This window comes from Dermacentor andersoni, chromosome 3 (genome assembly GCF_023375885.2).
Source record: "Dermacentor andersoni chromosome 3, qqDerAnde1_hic_scaffold, whole genome shotgun sequence".
Lineage (NCBI taxonomy): Eukaryota > Metazoa > Arthropoda > Arachnida > Ixodida > Ixodidae > Dermacentor > Dermacentor andersoni.
Genome location: NC_092816.1, coordinates 94,683,063 through 94,710,123, shown reverse-complemented (window position 1 = coordinate 94,710,123; position 27,061 = coordinate 94,683,063). Strand labels below are relative to the sequence as shown.

Below are 27,061 nucleotides of genomic sequence, written 5' to 3'. Positions count from 1 at the left end.
CCTACATTCGAGGTAATATATATATATATATATATATATATATATATATATATATATATATATATATATATATATATATTCTTTTTTTTTTGGCTTCGTACTCCTCTATAAGCCGTTTTATCAGCGAGGAGGTACATAGCCTTGAACCAGCGTGCCGTGCCGCTCTCCTCCTCACACTGGTGTGTGTGAATTCTGTTTGCTTCCAGTGGCAGCTTCGAAAGCTAGTGGCTTAATTGCGAATTCGTGCGATTATAATGTGTTCTGTTGGGTATTTCTGCAACGTCGGATGACTCTAGGTCGACGACACGCTGCTGTATTTAGCTCCATAAATAACTTCAGGAAGCAAGCGTGATGTGCATCTTCAGCCATAGCGACTTCATGGACACCGCTGCTGCGATAGAAGAGAAGCGTCTGCTTTGTATTGCCAGCATAGACAGAAAGGACTTGATGGCATCGCGCATACGTTGGAAAGGTTTTGTTCCCAGTGAGTGCTCGGCAATGAACTCGGAACTGGGCACCCATGATCACACTAGGATATGAAAGGAAGGTGTGTATTATCCGCCGTGGTTGCTTAATGGCTATGGTGTTGGGCTGCTAAGCACGAGGTTGTGGGATCGAATCCCGGCCATGGTGGCCGCATTTCGATGGGTGCGAAATGCGAAAACAGCCGTGTACGTATATTTAGGTGCTTGTGAAGAACCCCAGGTTGTCAAAAATTCCGGAGTCCCCCACTACATCATGCTTGATGATGAGATCGTGGTTTCGGCAGGTAAAAGCCCGTAATTTAATTTTTAAAGGTGCATATTCGAGTCGGTCAACTATTGCAAATGGATGAAGCTAACTATTTCTTCGTGCACGCACATTACTTTTGGCGTAAGTTGACCGAGGACGTATTATGAAAACAGTACGTGCCGACTAAGAAATCAAGGTGTGTTGTTTTCCATCCTGTAACCAAAGCCGTGCCGACTGTGTACTGGCCGGCCCTAGTTCGCATGGGCTCTCCCATGCTTCCGAATCTCGCCGGCAAGCTGTAGGCACCGCTCTTTGCACACTGCATTACTGCATAAAATAATGTTGCTGTTGCAAAGAGTAGTTCTTTGTTTTTCAGCTCTCTCAAGTAGGCGTGGTGCCCTTGCATGCACAGGCACCATTCGGAACCTAAGAGTGCCATAATCTTTCAGTGCGTCGCGTGCCTGTGGTTGTTCGTGGCATATTTGCAGCTGCTATCATCAGCTCTTTTTGTCCATGTTAACAGCCTTTTCGATCGAGATATTTTACAGTTCTTTATTTTGTAAAGCTTGATGCCCGGGTGCCAGATAAATAATGTGTATAAAATTGTACCGCGAAAATTTTAGGACCACAAAAGCTAGCAAAACGTGCTTCCTTGAAGCTTTGCAGTTACCTGGACTGGGATGTACGCTGGTGAGGCACACCGCATGATACATGGAGACACCTCTGATTGTTGTCGCCTGAGTGATACTTCAATAGAGTTCAAGGCTAGACATACAATAATGACAGGTTACATGTATACGTTATGTATCGACAATGTTCAGACTTGACTTGCCTCCTATTTCGATCGTGGGCAGAGCTGCAGGAACGCCTCTAGGCTCGTCACCTTTTGATATTGTGGCTCTATCAAAGCTAAAAGCCTAATGATGACACCCTAAGAAGCTTTCCAATCCGAACAACTTGTTGATACCTCTCGGGAAAGCGCGAAAACTTGCCACTTGTCGACAACAGCATGTTCGCCGTGCACCCTCCAGCGCAATCCCACATCCCAGCATGGCGCTGCAATCGCAATATGTTGGTGCCCTCAATGAAATGGTCTATTGAAAGTGTGCGCATCCCAATCTTGGAGGCTAGAGCAGGCTGCTGGAAAGTCCAACGTGGCAGCCCTCAAGATGGGTAGCGTGGCTTGGAATGAGCGATTTAGTCCGGAAAATCGAACTTTTGGACTTAAATTTGTACGAAAAATCGGTTGTGAAAATGCATTAGCTTTATTGGAACCCTGACGGTGCATTTATGAAGTCTGGAATATCCATCAAGTCTGAATTTTTGGAGTCTGAAAATCTGTTGGAAACTGTACAGGGTCCTGATTCTCTTGCTGCGCACATTGTAAAAAAGATTTTGCGCTCACCGCTGCACTGTTGTTGCTCAAATTTTGCGGAATGATCGCATTTTGGCGTCAATTTCATTTAGTATAACATAGGCACAGCTAAGTGCCCGGTTTTTAAGAAAAAAAAATGCCAATTTGCCTACACTTATGGGAATGCGAGCTGCTGCTGCAATGGCACAAGCATAAACTCGTGTCACCGCCTGCTGTCAGCTGCAGAAAACAGTGCTCCAGGGAGGTCAGTCACCTGTTCCAGGATCGGACAACACGCGACAGCTCTCCTTTAATGCTGCTTTCTGCAGCTGATGGCAGGCGGCGGCACAAGTTTATGCTTGCACCGTCATGGCAGCAGCTCGCATTCCCATAAGTGCAGGCAAATTATCCTTTTTTTTTTCTTATACACCAGGCAATTAACTGTGTGCCAATGTTATACTAAACGAAATTGACGCTAAAATGTGATCGTTCTGCAAAATTTGAGCAAGAACAGTGCAGCGGTGAGCGGAAAATTGCGCAGCGAAATATTCAGGACCCTGTATAGATCATAAAAATTATTTTGATCTTTGGCAGCAAATATTTTGCGTCCTGTTGTTCCTGTGAGAATGTGCTGCATGTCTGTAAGTAATATGGCTCCCGAGTTCTCGCGAAACTCTAGCTGTTACCTTGCTTTATAGTTTCACCGTGCACTGCTGAATGCACTGTTGTGCTCCTTGACTGCATAGTCAGATTGTATTTGACGAGTGCCACAAAGCCAAGAACCTGTGTCCCGTGGGCTCCTCCAAACCGACCAAGACTGGCCTCACTGTGCTTGAACTGCAGAACAAACTTCCCAAAGCACGAGTGGTCTATGCCAGTGCTACAGGTAATGCACCCTCAGTATTGAAATACAGTTGCTGATTGATTTCTCTGATGCATAATCTATTTTTGACCTACTCTGTTATTCGGACTTTCCGCGGCACTGCCACCTGCTCCATAAAACCAATGTGTTACAGCTAATGAAATATTGAACGACGCCTAGTTCCATAAACCGTCCAGTCACTAACCTCATTTCTGCCATTCGGGCCTATCTATAGCCTGGTCTACAAGAGTGGCTTGTTGGGCTAGTTGGTACATGATTATACCAGTGCGCGGAAACTCCCTATACCTCCCTTGGGACACTCGGTCCCATGCCTATGCGCCGCGGCAGTGCCGCTTCCACCACTGGCCATTGCCAGATATCCAACTGGAAATAATTCACAACGCAATGCCTCCATGACGTCAATGATGGGGTCAGAAGGTAGAGGGAGAGGGCACGCTGCTGGGAAAAGTAGGCTTGCCGCGAAGCCTTCCTTTCCCACAAGCATGCAAGCAGGCTGTGTTCGTGCTCTCTTGCAGGTCTGCTGGCCGCGCGGCGACATTGGCCAAATCGCGGAGCAGAACCCGCTGAAGTGTGCAGTGTCTATGAAGTGTTTTTTTTTCTGCCGCATTTACCTTGGAAGCTTCTATTTATTCTTTAAAGCACTGGGACAGCGTTCGAACGCACCAGTGCCAAGCAATTATAATGAAGTATACTTATATAGCAAGCCGTCATTAACTATCAATATTTGCAGGTAAGAGATTACACTTCGTCATTTCGTGCAAGTGGTTGCTTTGAAATTCTTAACTTCTGGTTAAGTTTAGGGCTACAGTTCAACTAGTCCACAGATATAGTGGTGGGTGCTGTAAAGAAAATAACTTCCTGGCACCATCAATTGTTTTTTTGTGTGTGTGTTCTAAAGTGGATCAACTAAAGCTGGCCGATTCCTCAGTCAGCCAGAACTCGACGCGAGTAAAAGTTAGAACGTTTTTGTTTTTATTCGCACATTCCGTACTACAAAAAGACTGACCTCCACGCAGTGCGAAAATGTCAGTCTGCAGAAGCAATTTTCATTCACAACTGAAATTTGTACATAATGAGCGAAAATAGTTTCCAGAAGATCCAAACCAATGCGAAAATTAACTGTCGCAGGCTGCTCACACGGAACTTGGCTATCACGTACAATGTGACGGCGATACATTTTGTGGCTTACAGAAAGAAGGTAGAGTATAGTACATGTATTTTATTGACAGTATGAAAAGTAAGGACCCACAGAATTTTAAACTGGCTACATGCATCTCCATGAACAAGCCTATAATTGCTCTCATTATTTGAACTACATGCCAAATGAGGGAGCATATTTCTGTAGTGCTTTGCGTCATATTCGTATTGTTACGTTGCAGAAGCTACATATAACGATATATTTACAATATTTACAAGAGAGACAATGATGCATAAAAAATATGGCTGTCGAGACCGATTCCGCCTACACATGTTAAATAGTCTTCTTCTGACTGGCGCCACTCTTGGTTGTGCTGTAACAATATATACACGTAAGCATGACGAGTATTGGGACACTATTTTGACACAGCAGCAACCCAAGGAACCAACCATTCATAAAAAAATAAAATAAAAAAAACGTAATAGCACTCTTCATCGCAAGGGCGATTACCAGTTCGTACTTAGCATTAAATAGTCTATACTTGTATTACTGGTATTAGTAAATACATTTTGCCGGCGAAAGGAATAACATTGTATACAGTTAAACCTCGACATAAAGACGTAGGTAAAATTGGCAGTTTGCTTCGTTATATCGAAATTTCATTGTATAGAAATTTTGACATTTCATGCAAATTTTCTGTATTATTGGGCAATCGAAAAATGCAGGTTTGAATGAGAAAACAATTCATTTTGATGAATTTGGGGGTCAGTGACGAATGATACGGCTTCATGCCACATCGACGTTACCTTTACGTCGGCAGTGTGAATTAAGCGAAGCCAGCCATGCTTTTGCATGCGCTCCGCCCCTGCATTTGATAGCATCACCCGCACTGGGACGACGCTATCACGAAAAGTGCTGGCAGTGGGGAGGGAATGCTTTGACGGCCTCTCACTCCAACGAGTCATCGAAACTGGAGGTTACGCAAACTCCAATACTAAACACGTGGGAAGACAGCTTACATGATGCCACGCCGTCTCGGCATGCCCACTCTTTGCAGACGTGGCAGATTACCTCTAAAGCAGGGCGCACGACTGCGTATGCGCTCAGGCGCGCTTACAGCCATGCACAGCGATGGCTGAAATGTGCGCGAATAAGATGCAACACCCTTCAGGTCCCCGCCGAACGACGACTACAATGTCGTCCCAGAGTGTGAGGTGGAGTTTACCTACCAACCCGATGAAGAACTGTGGTGTCGAACACTATGGTGCCGTTCAGAAAAGTACTACCGTTGCTCGGCAAAGTGTTGTCATCGTGCTGAAAAGTGGCGTCATGGAGAAAGAACACTTAAAACACTCAACGTAATATGAGTGAAACACAACTTTAATGAGAACTCTGCAAATAAACTCGGCCGAGAGATTGCAACGTGGGCGGTTTGTCATCTTCCATTGTTGTGACCTCATAAGCAGCAACATTACGCTCTGAAACATAATGCAGTAGCACTAAACTCAGCAGCATTTCACCACAACACTAAACTCGGCGGCACAAACTCTGCAGCACAGTCGGCAACAAATAATGCTCTTGCGTTTACACATTATAAGAATTGCTGAGGTGCCCACATAGTTTTCTCTCTCTCTCTCTCGAATCGGCAACACTGCAGCAGCATCCTGCAGCCTGTGGTGATGCGCAACTCTCATGCGTCCCCTGATATGTTGTTTTCCCGGATAGCTCGCCTCTCCTGCAATCCGGCTTCGCCGCGTGGCCTGCGTGATGCCCGCGGAAGTCGGTCTGGTTGAGGCGCAGTACGAGAGATGGGGCGAGTGTTGCGCTGCTAACACCGCCTACCGGTGGGGTTACTTCGGGGTCGGAAAGACAAGGCGCTCCCACTTGGGCTGCGAGTCAGCGAACGCCACGAACGTCCCGCGCGTGCACCGATCCATGCTTCTGCGAAACCGTCTCGCGTGGCCTCCTTCGAACGCGCGAATGACCAGGCGTTGGGATCCAGCATGGGGCGAACATATTCGCTCGTTATCCGGTCGCAGTGAGTCTGACTTCTAGCTTTGTCGGGCGCCCATCGGCATGTTTTGTGGATAGCAACTCAGCTAGCAGGCATTGATCTATGAAGGTGCAATAAGTGCCCTTGCGATTGTTTGCACTACTGTGTTTTCGTTCCTTTGTCCCAAGAGCACGGGTGTGAGAATCCCACAAGCCATGGTCAGGAAAGCTCGGATGGGTTTGCTAGAACATGTTTGCTTTAAAAAACATGGTGTCTGCTTTTAGCATAACCTCCCTCCCTAATACTGTGCGTTTTAACTGCAGGTGCCTCTGAGCCAAAGAACATGGCCTACATGACTCGCCTAGGCATCTGGGGTGAGGGAACACCATTTCGGGAGTTCTCCGATTTCATTTCAGCTGTCGAGAAGCGAGGCGTTGGTGCTATGGAGCTGGTTGCCATGGATATGAAGGTGAATTTTCAGAAGCTTCCATTTAAATATGGGGGGTGGGGGGGTGTTTGCTGCGACTGTCAGTGAGCTGAATTGTTCTAAGCGGCAGGCATAATATCTGCAATACAATACCTATTAGGTACAGCCTTGCTAAAGTGAATCAGCAAAGAACAAAATTCAAATGTTGGGGTTGGTTCTTAGCTTTCAGGAGCAATGTCCCTTTCTAAGTGAATGCTACTGTTAAACACATGCCAAATTTAATACCTTCATTGTGATGGTATGCTATAGCATTTGTTACAGGGTCACCAAATTTCGGAAGACTGGGTTTATTGTTGCGATTGGGCTCGCATGTCGGCAAAGGTTCAAGATGCCTGTAGTTGTCCTAATTACATTATTGGGTAGTTCATGGTTGTCTTGTGATCTTCTCTGTCTCAGAAACAGGTTGATTCTGACCATTAATTCTGGTTTGGGGATGGCACTTTCTTGCTGCTTTGCTGGTGCTCAATATGGTCATTGTCTAGGTACTGTTTGGGTTTGTGACTGCTAGGATAAGCCATAGTTTGAATGTTCTTTGAAGATGGGGGCCTCTTTGTTGCTGAGGGCACCTATGGTTGTGATCATACGGCCCAGCTTGTCTTAGCATCGATCGGGGTACATGCGTACGTGTACATGTGCGCTAGATGTAGTTAAGACTGGCTATGCTCTGGCAAACAGTCTTTTAGAAAGCTGTTTATGTTAGCATGGCTTCTATGTTCTGTAGTACGGTAGCTTTATTTTTAGTCATGTCAGTGATGGGCAGTACAGTGTCGTAATTTGAGAACCACTGAGTCTTTTGTAAGGTGTAAACTGACACCAAAGTAACATTGCCCAAGTTTTTTTTTCTTTTTTTGTGTGTGTGCGTGTGCATCATGCAAGCAAGACTTGTCTCGGGACCAATTTAATGAAAGTTTGCCAGCTTGTTACAATTGGATCAGGTCCTTGTGAAAGTAATAGCTTGTCTACAGGTTTTTCCGTAGGTACAGTAAAACCTCGTTAAACCGTACACGCTTAAACAGTAGTTTCATTTTAAAAGTACTAAAGTCAAATCCCCGACTCAGCGGCCATTTAACATAATGTGTTTTGTATCCGCACAAATCGTATCAGCTTATTGCGTACGCATCGGTTAAAACATAGCGTTTCCACTTTTCGTTGCGCAAACACGGCAGTGCGTCATCTCCATCCGGTGGCCCGGCAGAACAACAAGCCTCAGAGATCGAAACAATGGCCTCCAAGCGCCCTGTGCGATTGCGCGTGAAGCCGCATCATCATCAACATCATTTCGACGCCGTGCCAGAGAACGTTGTGGCGTCGTGCAAGCGAGAACTCGCATCATGCCGAAGCACGGATAAAAAAAGACGCCGGGTGCTCAGCACAGAAGAAAAATTAGACATCGTCCGTGCTATCGAACGTGACACGAAGAAGTCGGCGTTGGCACGTGACAGTGATCTGCTGTTGACTACGGTGTGTGGCATTTGGAATGCGTCGAAGTTGCTCAGCAGCGCTGTTGCGACCGCAAAGAGATGTCGACTACGAGGCTCGACTTTTCGCCATCGTTTCCTCTGTTGTTGACGAAGTGTCGTCTAGCGACAGTGATGAGGACGACACGGAAAGTGATAGCACGGGCGATTCAGGCCCGACAATGACAGAAGCTGTGCGTTACGTCAGCCTCATGAATGTAATCGTCGCGACGAGAACAGGGGCACGATAACGTAACTCTATTCCAAACTCCGGCACCCCGCAACAAAAAAGGTGCCTCACGATTTCTGCAGCGCTACCGCACGCGTGCACGGAGAATACCTAACGCCAACAAGGAATCTGCCATGCGAGTGTTTGCCGAGAAGAGGGGGCTGGCTGAAAAGCTGGCACACAGCTTCAGTAAGTTTGAGGCCACTGTCGTCGTGCTAGGCCGCTGCGGCATCAAACGAAAATAACACTTTTGTCGCGCGAAGTGAATAAATACTACATGTTTTTTTTTCCCTTTCATCACACTCTCTCAGAGTTCTGTTTAGAGTTCTGTTTTCGACAGGTAAGTGGGTGATCTCCTGCTATTTCGGTTAAACAGTACTACCGTTTAGTATGTACTTTTTCCGAGCTCTGGCCAACTACGGTTTAACAAGGTTTCACTGTACCAACATGTTCCTTTGTTTTGCCTTACAGTTAAGAGGCATGTATATGGCCCGCCAGCTGAGCTTCACTGGTGTATCCTTCAAGATTGACGAAATCCCCCTGGCCAAGAGCTTCATTGCCATGTACAATGAATCGGTGAAGTTGGTACGTTTTCATCATTACCGAGTTGTTTTACACTTGTTGAGCTTCCTGCTTTGCACAAAATACTTTTTCTTTCTCTCTCTCCCTGTTTCTATAGAACTATGCATGTCAGCTTTGTGCATCTGTGATGAGACCACAACAAACTTTATTCAAATACAGTTATCAATCAATAGTTCTATCTCCACAAAGCTGGCTTAGAAGTCTGAAATACAGGATGGACATGTTGCTGCAAACACACATGCTTGCATACTGGTCAATTTGTTTTTCAAGCATTGTCATCATGCCATTGCTATAGATAGACAAAAATTGCAGTCAATGCATGCATGTGTCTCTTAAATTTCTGTATGATTAAAAAAAATGTGTGCGCTTTTTGCGCTGATCTGCTATGTCAGATAAATGAGAGACACGAGTTACACTGGCAGTCAGTAAGCTTTGCTGTGCCATTTGTCGTATAAAAAGAAAACCTATGGTGCAGTTTTAGTAGGGGTGGGCAAATACAGTGGAACCTCGACTATACAACTTTCTCGGGACCATGCGGAAACATTGTATAATCCCATCAACAAAAATAATATCTATAATAAGGATTTCACCCGAAAAAAGTTGCAAAGGAGCTTCAGTTTAAGCTCTACACTAATACTATGCAGGACTCGGAAACAAAAACTACCGAAAAAGTAAATGCAAAAAGAATATTGCATTGCAGGTGCTAGTCATGCTTTATTGGAGAGTTTTAGCACACCGTGTGCTGCAATCTGCACCTGCCAACATGCTAAAACATTCTTTTCTCATTTACAGACTTAAAAAAATTCGATCAGTTTCTTACCGACTTTCTTTGATCTACGCAGCAAGAGCTGTCTTTCAAGTGCAGCAACATCCACAAGGAGGTAACCTACGCCTTCGTCGCCTGCACAGACGAAGCTCTGAATGTTGCCTTATGCAGCACATCCATGAATGTAGGCACAAGCATGGCAGCATCTGTGGCGGCACCCTCGTTCGAGGAGGCAGCCAGCAGGGTCGACATGATGGGACAGCACGTGTGAAACTGGGAACCCAACAACAGATGCCTGAGAAGTGTGTGCCTGCACGTAAACAAAGCTCCAAACTGCATGCGTGAACACATGCTTCCGATACAACCTGCGTGCCTTCACGTGTAGCTAATCGGGTCCATCTTTGCACATGCTTTCGTGCTTTCCATATGCGCTTGTGCAATATTCCTGAGGGATCACTTCCGGAGATTTTCATTTTCACGAGACTTGGCAATGGAACTGTCGAAGTGTGCGGCCGACAGCGCTCTTGGCACTGTTCAAAGGCAGCAAGCTTAGCATAGCATCAGTAGCGGTGCCGGTTGTGCACTTGAACGCGCGTAGTCCCAGGAGCAGGCGCTACTGAAACTGCAATGAGACGGCAACGAATTAGCAAAAATTCGAGCGGCGGTTGAGTGATGTGCAGGGGCGGAAGGGAAATGATGAAAGGGCAAGGAACGTGAGGGAAGTAAAAAGGAGGCGAGGAGGGAGCCTGGAAACCAATCGGAGCTTTCTGCAGGCAAAGGGGTGCACTCCCATTCCTGAAAGAAATGGTGGCGTTGCTGGCAGCACCTCACACGCATCTGTTGCTGGATTCGCAATTTCACATTGGTCGTCATACGAGATGGGACGTGTGTAATATCGTGTCATATAATCTAGGTTTTTAACCCATTGTCTTAGCAGGAAGTTTGCCGGGACTGCACTAACCTGTTGTAAAACTCGGGACGTCGCGAAATCGGGGGACACATGACCGGGGTTCCACTGTATCACATTTTTCAATTTCAAAGTGAATTCGGGTAATGAAAACCAAGTATGAATTGAATTACACATTTTTCAAAAATATTTGTCGAATACGAATACTATTGGTTTTGCAAAAAATGTATATTTTTTAACCAACCAGAGGTACAAAAAGAAAAGCTCGCTTATTGCTTAGCAAATAATGTACAGAAAATTTTTGCTTTGTGGTCTGCAAAGTTCTCTAGTACGACACATTTTGTTTGAATGTTTGACAGTACCATAACTGCAGTTACTTGATGTTTTCATGAAGGAAGGATTGCTGCTCAACATGTTCAAAAAGCAGGTCACAATTCCTTCAGACACCGAAAAGAGCCGCTCACTGAACACACTAGTGTCTAGTACAGTCGAACCTCGATATATCGAACGGCGCGGTGATCGCAAAATAGTTCGATATAGCCAGAATTTGATATATAAAATCACGTAGAAAACGCGTCAAAAACTAGCACAAATCAATCAATGAACCAATCGTGGCGCAATAGATACTCACATGAAGCTTCAAACAAAGTATTTATTTTGTTCGCTGAAAGTACTGAAGCAGCGTAGCCTACTTCATATTGGCAACCGCGTGCTTGACCACGGCGTCCTCAACATAGTCCAAACGGTCCAGAAGAGACTGTCCAGTGCCTTCTATTGCGCCGCAGTAGCGGCGTACAACGGCCAAAGCAGCTACAGCCTCAGTTGCAGTCGGGAGCGGGGCCACATCAGCTCTTGCTGGATCAGCCTCGGCAGCGTCTTCGTTTGGCCGCTCAGCAGTCACTTCTGCCGCGAAATCACGTCTGTTAGGGCCGATTTACGCTCGAGCCGCCCATCGCCGCAAGCTGCACCGCACGCTTGCGGTCGCGCGAAAAATTGCACGTATCCAGCAATTGTGCACAAATTACCGTTTACACTGTGTGCACATTGTATACCTTACACATCGTAAACCGAAATTTGTGCACAAGTGTTTGATACGTGCAATATTTCGCGCGACCGCACGCGTGCGGTGCGGCTTGCGGCGATGGGCGGCTCGAGCAAACTCCGCCACTGTTCCGGTGCTGTCGTCACCGCCAACGAAGTCCTCAATGCACATGCTGTGTGGCTCAGCACCGACAAAGCGCTCCAACTGGCTCCACGGCCGCCTCGATCACGCGCGCACGGCGGGGGCAAGCCCCGCCGTGCGCGCGTAATCGAGGCGGCTTGCCCCGCCGTGCGCGCGTGATCGAGGCGGCCGTGCTGGCTCCAAGCCGCCGCGTGTGTACGCCGCTACGTTCAAATGGCGCCCTCTGCGCAACCGATGTGGGCAGCTGTCGTACGCAGCCGTCCGGAATAGGATGCCTCGATGTCCTCCTCGCCCGCCGCTCCGGGCGAGGAGGACATCGAGGCACCCTAGTCCGGAAAGTCCGGAACGCCCATCGCGCCGCCGCTATCTTCGATAGTGTTGCGGGAAAGCTCGCCTCCTGTCAACAGAGCGCACTTGGTCTGGGGCGGCGGAGTTCGATATATCCATTTTACATCCGGCCCCGTTCGAAATAAAAAATTAAAAATGCATGCGATTTTCCACGTGATATAGAAAGTGTTCGATATACGCAATAATTCGATATATCCGTGTTCGATATATCGAGGTTTGACTGTATCGGCAGGTTATCTCTTTGCAAGTCGAGTCAACAGTGGGCACCATGCTTGCACCACCACATGCATGGATCTTCTTGGCTGAAAATTTCATCATGCTCATATCTTTCTACCTTTGCTTGTGTCAGTGAAAGTTGCGGTCACAAGCAATTCAGAATTGCTGCTGGTTGGTGAGCTTATCAAAGTCTCTTGACAGTGCTGACGTAGAGGGAGCCTCTTCAGATGCTTTCTTTTTTGAGGGCATATCCGAGTTCCTTGGTATTGACATTTTTCTTGCTTCTTTATAAGCCATATTTTTGATCCAGTTTGCTATTGAAGCATCCTGGTGACGCTCAACTACTTAATGTTCTAAAACCATTGCCAAGCTTTATTTGGTCGGATTTGTAGTTTGGAAACCGTGTTTTTAGGCACCCACCCAGATTAATAGCAGATTAGAGGTTTCCACCTGGCAGCTGGTGTTTTTCAGATGCATGAAGAGGCAGCAAAATGTGGGTACTTAAGCTGATAGTGTCAGGTAACCGTAAGCACCAGCAGGGGCCCCATGACAGTGCCCTCCCATTTGTGAAATGCCTCGCTGCACGAAAAATATGCATCACCACACTACCTTCTGAAGGCTTCGCTGCATAACACTGCTGTGCTGTGGCAAAGCTGATGTCGAGAACTGACAACAGCAATTCGAGGGTTCTAAAAGTAGTAGTGTCTTTCGAATTTAATGGAAAACCAACAGATTCAAATCAAATATTTCGTTTCGAATATTCACACACCACTAAATTTTAGGTAAGCCAAATTCTGAGTGGATGGCGCAACCAGTCTGTGGATGTTTCACATTCCCAAGTTATCTCGGACACAACCCAGGGGTGTGCATCTGTGGCCAAGCTAGTATACTCGGGCGCGACTCGCGCACCACCTGACTTGGTCAAGTGCAGCTCAAGATAACTTCCAACATGAACATTGAACATGCCCAAGGCACTCATTGTGTTCCCTTGGGCGTGTTCATGTCAGGTGTTATCTTGAGCTAAACTTAACCAAGTCAAGCCATGGTATTTATGAATACAGGGCTTAAGGGGTTAAGAGATGGAGGGGGAGTTTGGCACTTCTTTCTGTGTACAGAAGAGATAAGAGGTGGTCTATCTGAACAAGTGATTGGTGGCCAAGGGTAGGGGAAGGGGAAGGGCATCCAAGGGCAGCACAGGCTTATATATGTGTAGTTATGAGACATTGAATGATTTTGGCCTACACAGGACAAGGGTAAACCTCCTTTCTAATCATGGTTTGCTACCATGCAGTGGGTGGACGCTCGTGCAATGTTCCAAGAGGCAGCCGAGCTGATGGAGGGCGACTCGCGCATCAAGAAGACAATGTGGGGCCAGTTCTGGGCCTCACATCAGCGTTTCTTCAAGTACCTCTGTATCGCTTCGAAGGTGCCACACGTGGTGTCCCTTGCCCGAGAGGCCGTCAAGAACGACAAGGTGAGCAATGGGTCACTCTTTGGGCTTGGGTGTGCTTTATGGATAATTTCTAGGGGTGTGCGAACAGTGATTTTTGAGAACGAATGGAATAGTATTGGAATCAAATCAAGTATCGAATACTTCTTGAATAGTTTTTGAATGATGGCTAGCCGTCATTACAGTTGACACAATTGACATGTTCACGTCCCAGTAATATTAAAGTTAGCAAGATTCTGTCATTGCATACTACATTATGAAGCAAACAAGTAATTACTTCGAATTCACTTGGCCCTTCAGAAAGTGCAAATGGTTGCTGTACAGCATGTAAAGTATGGCTACCTCAGTGACGTAGCCTGCTCCACTAGATAAGTTGTCATGTTTTGTTTATCCTATGTCCACGGCGGTAAAAATTTACTCTCACAATGAATGCACTTGCATAATGAACGCAGCCTCCACTTTTCTAATCAAGAAGTATGTTTTCTTCTTACTTAATGATCGCACCCTTAACTTGCTGCCATGGTGTAGGAGACATGGTATGATTCGGCATCTGATATGGCATTGGACATTGAAACGTACCATGTCTCCTACTCTCCAGGCGCATTTTTGCTGTTGTCACCGTGCGCTGCAAGGTGTAGGTGCGAGTGAAAAGCGTGCGAGGGAAGCTGACACGATCGCGGCTCAATCTTGTGCGTCTTTCGTTACGCAAAAGGCCAGGGGGGGGGGGGGGGGGTTATACTCTGGCAGCAACTGTGTATTGCACAACTGCGCCTGAGGGGCGTCACCGATCACGGCTCAATCTCCTGCATACAAGGGAGGAAAGCAGGAAGGAAACACGCCGTTTACTCTCGCGCGCGTGGTGCTGGAAGGAGGGGAATGAGGTGGGGGGGAGGTAGTTTTACTCCAGCAGCAACTGTGCATTGCGTGGCCGTGGCGCACCCTTTCTTCAAAACAATCTACGTTGGGGGCCAGGTCGGTGACGGCTCATGCCTTTGTGCATGCTGCGTTCTCGCCACTGAACTTGCGTTGAAGCGAATGTTTGGAAGTTTATACGGTCAATAAAACTCTATTATCCTTACTTCGTGTAGTTGCCTACACATTTGCCATCGCAATTGATAGTTCACATTTTGTGTGAAACTGACTTCTTCAGAGGTGGCCGCGGAAAACGAAAAATGGCTCAAAATTTTACCCTGCATATGAGCGCCAGGGTGTCTACCGACCGGGAAAACCGGGAATTCTTAGGGATTTTGAGTAGTCTGGAAAAACTCAGGGAAAACTCGGGGAATTTGTACCTCTATCAGGGAAAATTGGTAATTTTGTTGAAAGGGTCGAAAGTCGCGGTAATCCTGGCTCAAGTAATAGACAGGAATCGTAATGAATCCTATTTGACGCCCTGTCAAAGGCTGGAGGAGTTTCCAGTGTACAGTCAACGACCGACTTTCGCGATGCCCGATAATTTGGACAGCTTCGCGGCACCACCACGTACCCCATAGAGTCGATCTATCAGAACGTTTGAAATTTCGGACGCGAGAACCCTTTGCCGTCCGATTTTCCGGACTTTTTGCCGTGACCACAGGTCCGAAACGGCATTAATCAAAGCCATCACCACTGCCGTTTTGATTAATTCGCCGCCTCGAACCGGCGCTCTCGCACGCAGATCCGCTGGCAGCCGTAGCCACCACTGCGGCAACGCTAAACCTAGCTGCTTCGACTTTCGCTGTTAGCTCCTTGCCGTTAGGTGCCGTGTTTTTCATTGAAAGAATTCGCTGCTGTTAGCAATGGTACTGACTGCACCTTTGTGGTTCTTGCGATTGGCTTAGAAGCTTGGAAAGCACGGTGCATTGCATAAAGCCGGTTCCTGAAAGTCAGCTTCGCCTCTATACAGAAATGTTACTTGGTGAAGCATACGAAAATGTATTACAGTGAAGCATAACAAGAGTGGGAAGGGGCTATTGCCACAGGACACAGTATGTATTCCTTAATTATGCACGCGTGCATCCGGTATCTTCTGTTACAGTACGAGCACCGCTATGCCTAATACGTGTACCGACAGGCCTTCAGAGCGTTTTCGAATGTGCCTGTGGCGGTTTGAGCCCCTTAAGGGCAGTAAATGACATGCATTAATTTTTTCCAGCTGGCTGATTTTTCGGACGTTTTCGCGGTCCCTAAGGGGTTCGAAAAATCGAATTTGGACTGTGCAACTGACCAAGAATTAAGATGCTTCAAATGGTCCGTGGGGTGAACGAGTGGCGGAAAGAGGACAAGAACAGAAAGAACCTACATATTGAGGAATGAACAGGAAAGGAAGTATGCTGCCGCCGTTTTGAAGGAGCTTGAGCTAAAGAAAGAAGTGTTGGCTGATGCCGAGATGCAGGTGTCCCTCATCTAAACCAAAATAAACTTTTTAAAGCAGTGAAACACAACACTGAGGCGTTGTATGCGGGCTGACAGTATGTCAGTACAGTTGAGGTTGACTTACGAGCTGTTGGGAAAGAATCTCAATTGTGACAAAGTTCGGGCCTCGCATCACTGAGCTTGCTATCAGTTGATAGAAATCGCTCATATTCGAAAGTATTTGATTCTGTATGCATCTCCTTTTTATTCGTATTTGAGGATGTCGGATCCGACTCGATTTGCAACTTTTTTCGAAGACATTTTATTTGCTGTGCATTTTACTAACCCCTCCTTTCTATCCTCTTTTTGAATAAAATAAACACTACTCCTTAGTATTCAAACTGAATTAAGTTGTTGTTTTTTGAATTTTTTCATATCCTTAGAGAGTGACGGCATCGGGCGACGTGGTTTCAGCCCGTCTTGACATAAAATATAGCTCTGCGTCACTCAGGGAATTTTGCAATGGCACTCAGGGAAAACCTGGAAAACTCAGGGAATTCGGAAATGTCAACTTTAAAGACACCCTGGAGCGCACCCCCCGACATTGCGCATATCTTTCGAAAGAAAGGTGCATTCACTACACAAGTAAATAGGGTATTTGGGCAGAGTTTACATTCGGGAATGCTATAAAATATTTGCATTTACAGAAATTGACTATTCGATTCAAAGAGCCAGTCGAATACGACACTATTCGATTTGTTATTTGAAAGTTTTGGATATTCACACACTCCTAATAATTTCTCTTGCCATAATTAATGTTTGATGGTAAGACCTCAATGCTTGTGTCCGGCTTTTTTCTTCTGTGACAAAATATTCGCTGATACAAAATTTAGCAGATAATTTGTAATCCTGTTATTCCATACCACTGGCTTCTCACACCTTGAATAAATTTCACTTTTGCCTGCTGGTAAAAGAGATAGCAGAACCTGGCATATAGGAGTGTGATAGAGGTACTACAGGGTTACGGAGGCAGCTGCAACTAGTAATAGCTTCGAATTGGTTTTGTGTTGCTGATATACATAAACTGAACTGACAAATTTTAAGGCTGAGCTTTATGGCCATGAAGACCCTTGAAGTGTCTTCATGGGCTTCAGAGAATTGCCATGCTTAAGTTTACAACATGACTTAACTACTTGTAGTGAAAGTGCTGAACATTTTTTATGTGCATCTGACAACCATGCAAGACATAACTTGCAAGCTCCTTTTATCCTTCAGTGCGTGGTGATTGGCCTGCAATCTACAGGGGAGGCTAGGACACTGGAACAGTTAGAGGAACAAGGTGGTGAACTCTCGGACTTCGTCTCTACGGCAAAGTGAGTGTGACTATCCAGTTGTGCACCTTGTGTTGTGCTCATATCATGCAGTAGTCTGGTCTTCTGCACTATTACACTGGTCTTCTGCAGCCGTCCTTTAACCCTTTCTGTGCCACACTATTCTAAATCCTTAACAAAGATGGCCAATTCTTTTAGCCATGAAACTTTCTTATGAAAAACAATGTAGATAATATTTTAAGCATTTAGTTATAATAAATTTCAACTATGTATTGCAATAGTGAAGTTTAACAGCACTGTACAAATAAACTGCAAGAAAATGTGAAAAGTACCATCGAATAGCTCAGCTCATGCTTGACCATTTTTACGAAAAACATGGACAAACCCAGCTCATCCATGGCATGGAAGGAGTTAAACTAAATACTGTGGGGCATCTGGAACAGCTCAACGTATCATTCTCGTCCAGAATGCTCGAGTGGTGTGTTTGCGGGTCAATGAAAGCGATATTTGAGCACTGTTGGCTGCCTGTAAAACCACTAAGTGGCATTTGTGGCATCCAAGAGACCCTAGATGTCACTGAGGTCTCTCATAACCTTGAATATGCAGGGGAGTCTTGCAGACTCTCATCGAGAAACACTTCCCGGCACCCAACCGCAAGAAGTCTCTGAAGCTTCTGGGGCTGGGTGGCATTGTAGATGAACTAAGCCCCTCGCCGCCCCCGTCGTCTTCGACGGGGGGACACAAGCGGAAGAGTGCTCGACAGGCTCGGCAGGGGGTGAAGCGCTACAGGGAGGCTTCCTCGGGTGATGACGATGACAGTGACGTTGAGGTCAAGAGCGAGCCGGAGAGCGACTTTGAGCCGTCTGTGTCCAGTTCGGCAGCAGAGGAATCTGAGGGCAGCTCGGCTGTCGAATCGGATGCAGAGGATGACTTCAACCCATTCGGTGATGACTCGGACAGCGACGGTGAGGGCTATTTACGTGTGCTGCCTCCTTTTTCCAGCAGCTGTTGTTTTCATTAGCTTGAGTACGTGGAACTTGTAAAATTATCTGAAAATTTCATTCTTCAGTTGATATTTTTGGTAATTCTGAGCGCTTCCCGTGAACTGTTATTGGAAATGCCATAAAATGTGCTAAGAATGAAAGCCTTGCTTTAGTATTGTTTTCCTATTCGCTTGCAGCAGCCATATATAGGTGCATCAGGGCTGATTTCATGCAATGCACATGATCTATATCTCTGGCCCGGGCCGCCCGATCCTTTCTCTCAGATTCTACTTTTTTTTTTTTTTTTTTCGAACCTTGACTTTGCACCTCCTACGAGAAATTCCTTAACCCTTTCAGGGTCAATGACGTAAATATACGGTGCCGCAAACAAGTCCAAAATGGTCGATACCGTATATTTACGGTGCCGTGTGTACGTTAAGAAGCGTGCCAATTTGCCAAATTTTTCTTTCCTGGCATGTGCTGCCACTATGTGGGAATACAGGAGATTTTTTTTCTCACGCCTCCCTCTCTCGGTTTTCGTTGGATGGTTGGTTTTAGAGCTAGTTTGCTTGCTCTGGCGCGTCTATATACTATGGCTCGTGCATTGGCATGCGCGAGCGGGTGGCAGTTAGTTTGGGTTTTGTTCCTCACGCGGTTTTGGCTTCTTGCGCTTGCAAAAATGACGGCTATCTTGTTACTAATCGCTCAAAGGGCAAGCGCCAGTGACTCGCTCGTTTATTGCTCACAGGGGTGCGCATATGAAAGATGTCGCCGTGCATGCGTTTCCCTTTCTGTTTCTTTTTTTTTCTTCCTTTTTTTTTCCTTTCTTTTTTTGAGACTCGCGAAAACTAATCGCCTCTGGTTGGCAATAAGATGAAGATTAGCGGAAGTTTGCTGCGCATTTTGCTTTCTTGATGGGCACACAAGCACAGAGTTTTCTTGAGTGTGCTCACCTACGCAGTTCGATTACGCTATGGACGTAAATATTAGCATAAGAGACATTTGAGACTTGCGAAATATTCTTGTGTGCGCATTTTCTAAGCCTTGAACGATGTCTATAACATTGCATCATATTTTTCATTATAAGTTTATTTCCTTTTTTTGTTGTTGTTATTCATGAATAAACAGTACATATATACCAACGCAAAATATTTGTTTCTTACTTTATGGTCGCCCTAGAAAAATGACGGTAATTTTTTTCGAAATCTCTGAAGAATTTAAATTTGCAGTAAAAAAAAATCGACCCTGAACGGTTAAAGTTGTCATAATGCTCTCTGTACTCTTGGGTGCATTTGAGCACCTGGTCAAGAGTTAAGACGTCTCTAGTTGTTTCTCTGTCGTGACAAAGTACCTCTGTATTTGGTTGGCCAACAAATTTTGGGGGGCAAAAGGTGCACGTTAAGTGCCGTATGAGCACAAACTAAATACAGTGAAACCCTGTTAATACCGTATTTACTCGCATAATGATCGCACCCCTGAATTTTGTCGTCGAAATTCGATTTTTTTTTTTCTCGTGTAATGATCGCACCCCGAACTTGTCCTAGCGATATGTCGTGTGCCAAATCTAGCTAATGATGATCGCGCTTACCATTTGTCGAATGCTGTCAAATGCTACGTGAACGACCCTTGAAGACATACCAAGCGGTCTGCACGCACCAAACATTCTTAAGCAGATGCCCCATTTCATTCCTTAATCACTTTCCGCACTTCCATGAAAAAAAAAAAAAAAAGAAAGCTACAACCAAACTTGCCTTGACTTTACTATGAATCCCGGCCACGGCGGCCGCATCTCGATGGGGGCGAAATGCGAAAACACTCGTGTACTTAGATTTAGGTGCACATTAAAGAACCCCAGGTGGTCCAAATTTCCGGAGTCCCCCACTACGGCGTGCCTCATAATCAGAAAGTGGTTCTGGCACATAAAACACCATAATTTTTTTTTCTTTATTACTTGTAGGCTTCATAATGGTTTTGGCCAATAACGACAAAAAAGGCGCCTTTTGATTCTTCTCGTCTGCACTCGTGGGCACGCAACAAATTGCAAGCGGCAACGATAGTGGCCATGTTTACACTGATACGTAAGAAGTGTACCCTATTCATACACCGACGCTTGTAACACAGCCAAGATATTCGCCCACCCTTAGTGGAAACGCGCCGTATTAGGATTGTAGTGAAGACAAAAGCCGCAGTTTCTGCAGCATGCCCGCCATGTGTTTCTATGTCACTGGCAGCTAAGCGCACCCATCTCTGTTTCTGTCCCCTCAAAGTGGACATGGCTATGTTATTGTCGCACACTTGCCGATATTATTGAGATTACTCATTACTGATATGGAAGAAACTGTTTCAATGTGCGTAATGTACTCGCAAGAAGAAAAATCGCGTTCGGCGCGTTTGGCTTGCTCTGCCGGCAGCCATTTTTGTTTTGCTGTCTCGCACCAGTCCCGCACTATTACAGCGGAATTGTACAGCGGCAGCTGCCTGCTTGACCTGTTGTCATCCCGCAGCAAATGCGGGATGAACACATTTTTTCGCGCGGGAAATTCAACCAGCGTAATGATTGCACCCTTAAATTTGCAGCAATTTTTTTTTTACAAGAAAAGTGCGATGATTATGCAAGTAAATGCGGTATGTTCCTCTCTGGCGCACTTTCGCAGTCCCTACCTAAATCCCACGGCCTTTCATTTATTATGTTCCCATTTGATTCGGCACCTTTCTGTAATGTTCCGGCATCTTGCATTACATTTTCACGCAGAAGTCACATAAAATTAGTGGTGCAGAGAGAAATTTGCTCTCGCATGTTGTAACAAGCAACCGAAGTTGCACAAGCCAAATGCTGCACAAGCATATCGCCATCAGAAGAAAACGTGCTACACTTATTTTGGGGCCAGCAAGCGTCTTATATGCGTTGCATAATCAGACGGTCCTTTATAGTTAGCCTTAACCACAATGAAGCCGCATTATGCAATGAAGCACATCAAGAGGGCAAAGGGGCCACGGTCACGGAACACGATAAGTGCCCCTTCATTGCATGTGCTGATCCCGGTCAAGATATGAGTGCCGAGACTGTACTGGCCGCCATTCAGAACTATTTCCGATGTTGCTGCGGCAATTTGCGATGTTCCTCACTCTTTGTTTCTTTTCCATGGTCCCTTGAAAAGCGATCAGTGGGGTTCTACTGTGTACTGAATAAACTGTTCTCTTTCAGATCCCTGGGCAAGTCGTAAGAACAAATCTAAGAATAAAAATAAGAAGCAAAAAACCAAAAAGAAGAAAAAGCACGAGAAATCCATGGGGAACGGTAAGTAGATGACTGTGATGTTACTCCTTAAAAAGAAGGCTTTAACTCTAGGAAAACTTTGATTTCCCTATTCATATATACATAAAATGCAGAAATGCTTTTGTACATTCCAGCAACGTTGAATTATAGTGACTCTAAAGGAGAATTTTGATTTAAAGGGCCCCTCACCAGGCCCCATAGCAAATTTTGGTTATACGCTGGAAGTCCTTGCATGTCCTCTAGGGAGCGTTCTGCCGAAAAAAATTTTCAAATTGGCTCATTAATAGCCAAGATAGGAATATTTCAGCGCCGTGAACCTATGATTCCAGCAGGCGGGCCCAACTGCCAACTGAGACACTCTCTCCACTCGCCCCGTCTAGCCTCCGCAAGTGAAATTGCTTCCCTGCGTTCTCCCATACCGGACCTCAAGGACCGCATGACGCATACGTCATGGGCCCCGCCTTCTTTCGTTCTTTCTTTCTTTTCCTTTTCTTTTTTTCTTTCTTTTTCTTGCGCGCTGCACACTTCCGCTGGCGGCATTTCACACGAACTGTTGTGATTGTCTCGTTTCACGCAGTGCACAATTTGGTGCACTGTGCATAAGGACATATGACTGCACGGTATAATTCAGTGGTACAGTCGAACCCGACTATATCGAACCCGTTTACATCGAATTATTCTATATATCGAACAATTTCTGGTCACGGTATAGTTACAATGAGTATATATAGCAAAAATTACGCCTACATCGAACAAATATTGCAGTGACTCCCGATATATCGAACGTCAAGCGGTGGAAAAGTGCCCCCAGAGGTTGGCTTTCCCTCGCGGTAGCGGGGAAACCCGGCGGCGCCGCTCCATCCAACCGCTCTCCCTACCGTGACCGCGCTATCTCGGGCTGTTCGGGCGAGCCGTCGACACTCCCCGTGTCGCGCATAGTGGAGTCTATTAGGCCACCATCCTCCCTCTTTTTCTATCATCTTTCACTTGCCACCCCTCTCCCCTGACGACGCTTCGCCGTGCTCCCACACGGGTTGCAGAATCAAGCGTCCTTCCTTTCTTTAGATCACTATCTAGCGACACTCCCCAGCAAAAGATGATCCTGGCCCGCCTACAGCGCTTGCTCAGACAGCCAATCAGAAGCTCTTGTGCTCTCTTCGTGCAAGATGGCTAAAGTGCGAGTTGTCTGGCTGCTTCTCTGGTTTATCGTGTTTGCGCCTTGTGGGCCTTCTCCCGCAGTGTTGCCGTGATGAAGCGGCAGAATTCGCCTTTCGTCGTGAAGCTCGAAATCATAAATCGCGTCGAACGCGATGAGAAGTTGGATGTCCCCGCAGCGTGCAAGATTCCGAGGAGCACTCTCGGCACGATTAGGGCTAAAGTGGCCAGACTCGCAACCCGGTGCCCATGGCGCCCGACGCATACGCACGGCCGTGTACGAGGGGTTCTTCATACGTGCCGGTTTCCGCGTGCTCGGTGAGGACTGTAAATTCTGATGAATGCGACGAAGCCGTTGCCGGTGTTGCCGAAGTTTGGAGCTAGCTGACAAAATTTCCGGGACATTCGAATCAACGGTGGACGAGTTTGTGAGTGCAGATGATGGTGTCGCGACCACGGTAGAGCCCGGAAACGAACACTACATCGCCGACATCGTACCGAGCACAAATGACAGTAGGCACATTAAGGAAAGCAACTACGGTCCTTTGCCCATATCGTACCGAGCACAAATGACAGTAGGCATATTGAGGAAAGCAACTACGGTCCTTTGCCCATATCCTCCGAAGTGATTGGTGCACTCGCATTAGTCCGGCGCTTCTGCGCGAATGCGGAAGGTTGCGGCCTCAGCTGCTCAGACTCCTTAGACAACGTGGGGAAGTGCGTGCGTCGCAGGCAGCGAAATTGCCCAAGCAGAAGAAAATGCAGGACTAATTTATGCCAAACTAAGCTAGTTTCGTTAATAAAGTGATTTTATAAATGGTATGTGCTTTTATGACATCCAATGGCACATTAAGGAAAGCAACTACGGTCCTTTGCCCATATCGTACCGAGCACAAATGACAGTAGGCATATTGAGGAAAGCAAGTACGGTCCTTTGCCCATATCCTCCGAAGTGATTGGTGCACTCGCATTAGTCCGGCGCTTCTGCGCGAATGCGGAAGGTTGCGGCCTCAGCTGCTCCGACTCCTTAGACAACGTGGGGAAGTGCGTGCGTCGCAGGCAGCGAAATTGCCCAAGCAGAAGAAAATGCAGGACTAATTTATGCCAAACTAAGCTAGTTTCGTTAATAAAGTGATTTTATAAATGGTATGTGCTTTTATGACATCCAATGGCACATTAAGGAAAGCAACTACGGTCCTTTGCCCATATCGTACCGAGCACAAATGACAGTAGGCATATTGAGGAAAGCAAGTACGGTCCTTTGCCCATATCCTCCGAAGTGATTGGTGCACTCGCATTAGTCCGGCGCTTCTGCGCGAATGCGGAAGGTTGCGGCCTCAGCTGCTCCGACTCCTTAGACAACGTGGGGAAGTGCGTGCGTCGCAGGCAGCGAAATTGCCCAAGCAGAAGAAAATGCAGGACTAATTTATGCCAAACTAAGCTAGTTTTGTTAATAAAGTGATTTTATAAATGGTATGTGCTTTTATGACATCCAATTATTTAGCAGGCTTATATCGAATTATCCTCTATATCGAACTGATAGGCGTTTTTTTGCGAGTTCGATATAGCCGGGTTTGACGGTACAAGTATACTGAGGTAGAACAAGCCAATTGCAGAGCATGATTACTGGCCGGAACATGGTAGAAAATGGCATAGTTTAGGTACCTGCACACGTGACTGCACGATTGTGGGAACAAGCAGACGAAGCAGAAGTACATGTGTCTTGCTTCGGTGGGAAGTAAAACAAAAAACACGTAGACATTCCGTTTGTGTGCTTTATTATTTCTCGGAACTTCAATTCGTCAATTCAAGCAACAGATCACACAAATAACAGATGTGTCGCCATGTGCGACGTCACACTGTGGACACGACTACAAAGGCGCAGGGACACGAGTACGTCACCGTCTGGCTCAGAGCGCGATCACCACGAGGGAAAGGGAAAACGGCATTCGGATTGGAATTTCAGACCTTTCCACGGTGTGTAGCGATGTAATACTTTGCAAACACGATCATTAGCGCGCATTGTATGCTCTGCGCTTGTCAGCTCAATATGGCCAGACCTGGTGAGTGGCCCATTAAGACCTGGAACTTGTGACAAAATTTCTCAAACATTGTAGTACATTTAAAAAATATAGCACGAAGTTTACATGTCCGTAACTCTCAACCAAAAATGGATATTGCAATTCTGTAAGCAGCATCTTAAGAGTCCAACGCGGACAAATTTGATTTATGAAGCTCCAGCTCACATAAAACTTAAAATGTTTACGAGTGTTTTGCTAAAAGTCATACTGAGAAATTAGTGGTAAATTTCAGTGTGGGGTTATCAAATTCAGATGTCTTGAGGGCAGAACGCAGCTTTCACATAGCTACAAATAGGTAAAACAAATTTTTGTAAAAATCACATTTTCAGTTTCTCTAGCTTTTTCTTTTTTCCACTTGTAATATATCTTCCATGACAACCACATGGAAGTAGACTAAAAAATATTTTGTATCAGCCAAGGTGGTGAGAAAAATTTTGCGTAAATGATGAAAAAATGGCTTTTTAAGCCACAATATCTCCACAATAATGCAACTGAGCACAATCATCTTGGTCGTGCCAGAAAGCGCATTTCTCTGTCTTACTAGTACAATTTTTTACTGTTGACAATGTAATTGCGATGTTCCAACTTGTTAAAATGACCAACCTTGCTAATAAATGCATGTGCATATCATTATTTGGTATTCAGAGGTAAGTATTCATAAATTTGTATATCTGCAAACCATTACTTATTTGTGTTGTACAACCCGCCGTGGTTGCTCAGTGGCTATGGTGTTGGGCTGCTGAGCACGAGGTCGCGGGATCGAATTCCGGCCACGGTGGCCGCATTTTGATGGGGGCGAAATGCGAAAACACCCGTGTACTTAGATTTAGGTGCACGTTAAAGAACTCCAGGTGGTCGAAATTTCCGGAGTCCTCCACTATGGTGTGCCGCATAATCAGGAAGTGGTTTTGGCACGTAAAACCCCATAATTTAATTTTTTTAAAATTTTTGTTGTACATTTATGGCATTTCATGCCCGCTGTGCTTTGAAAGTTTTCTGAATTAACCGGTGCGAGGCCAAATACGTCTGAATTAAGGAGAGTTTGAGACCATTGAATAATGCATATGCCTACCAGAGGACGAGTGCAAATTATCCAATCCTTCAAATTATGAGGTTTTACTATAGCTTTTTTTCTTCCAATTTTCAACAATTTTTGTTTAGGAAAAGAATAGCCTAAATTAAAAATCAGCTTTCTTTACTCAAGTCTGAATAACTTGTAGTCCAAAGTAATGAATTCACAAAAAAAAATAAGTGTTCTATTCTACAAGTGGCCAGAAAAGATTTGTCATTGTGCTGCGGCATGCACATGTGCTTGCATGCAACCTGTTAAGCCTGTATTTCGACCGTTGTCACGGTGTCGCTAGAAGTATGTGAAAGTTTCGTCAAGGCATGCACCAAATCTTTTGGCAATGCTAACAGAAGTTGAGAGCTGAATGATCGCGGGTTTCTTTGCAACAGTCGATGCCCATCACTTGCCTCACATAATCGCTGCCCTCGTCCGTGCCAACATCAGGGATGGTGTTGTCAGCGTTCGAACATGCTCGGCGATTCTGAGCTACCAACACTCTTAAATTCTTAAACTGACAGTCAAGTCGGCTGACACCATCGCAAACAAATGCTGTACAGGCAGGGCATGCGCAACAGACTGCGACTGTAGGCTTTACAGCTTAGCAGTTTCACGTGGCTTGGCTTGTGTCGTGGTTTGGATGTAGTCATCGACTATTGGATCAACTAAGCTTTGCTACTTCCGGTTTCGAGGAGGCGTCGCAATCTATCAAAGCAAAAACATAGCTCTTTCTGCTAATTTTGTTGACCGAATGAGGATGCAGTATGCAGTTGGAATACTAAATTTCAGTTGTCCTTATGGATGATGTCGGTAGGGTGAATAGCGATCTCACAGAGCTGTCTGAAAAATCAGTCAGTGGCTGACTATTTATTACAGTCGAATTTTGTTAATTCGAACACTCTTTATTTGAACTGACGCCGTGGTCCAGTCGAAGTTATTATGTGTAATCCACTGGGCAAAAACGCCCGGTTAGTCAAGCGCGTAAGCATTTATGGTGGTTTATTCGAAGATACCGCACTTTAACAATGCTCTCAGCAGCGTACCAAATCACGTGGTGGTGCCTCTGACCAGTATTGTTCTGCTTAGGAGAAACCGCTCAGCAATGCGTG

At 45.8% G+C, this 27,061-nt stretch overlaps 1 protein-coding gene across 2 annotated transcripts in view; it reads left to right on the top strand.

Annotated features, from left to right (window-relative positions):
• Window positions 1–27,061, top strand: part of sno (strawberry notch) — a 100,789-nt gene that overhangs the window by 39,306 nt on the left and 34,422 nt on the right. For both annotated transcript variants that reach the window (XM_055076505.1, XM_050189104.2), the window contains exons 9-15: window positions 2,837–2,972; window positions 6,424–6,569; window positions 8,745–8,858; window positions 13,567–13,749; window positions 17,335–17,432; window positions 17,997–18,355; window positions 21,579–21,671. In XM_055076505.1, the coding sequence (XP_054932480.1) occupies window positions 2,837–2,972; window positions 6,424–6,569; window positions 8,745–8,858; window positions 13,567–13,749; window positions 17,335–17,432; window positions 17,997–18,355; window positions 21,579–21,671 (1,129 nt within the window). The remainder of the gene's footprint in view (window positions 1–2,836; window positions 2,973–6,423; window positions 6,570–8,744; window positions 8,859–13,566; window positions 13,750–17,334; window positions 17,433–17,996; window positions 18,356–21,578; window positions 21,672–27,061) is intronic.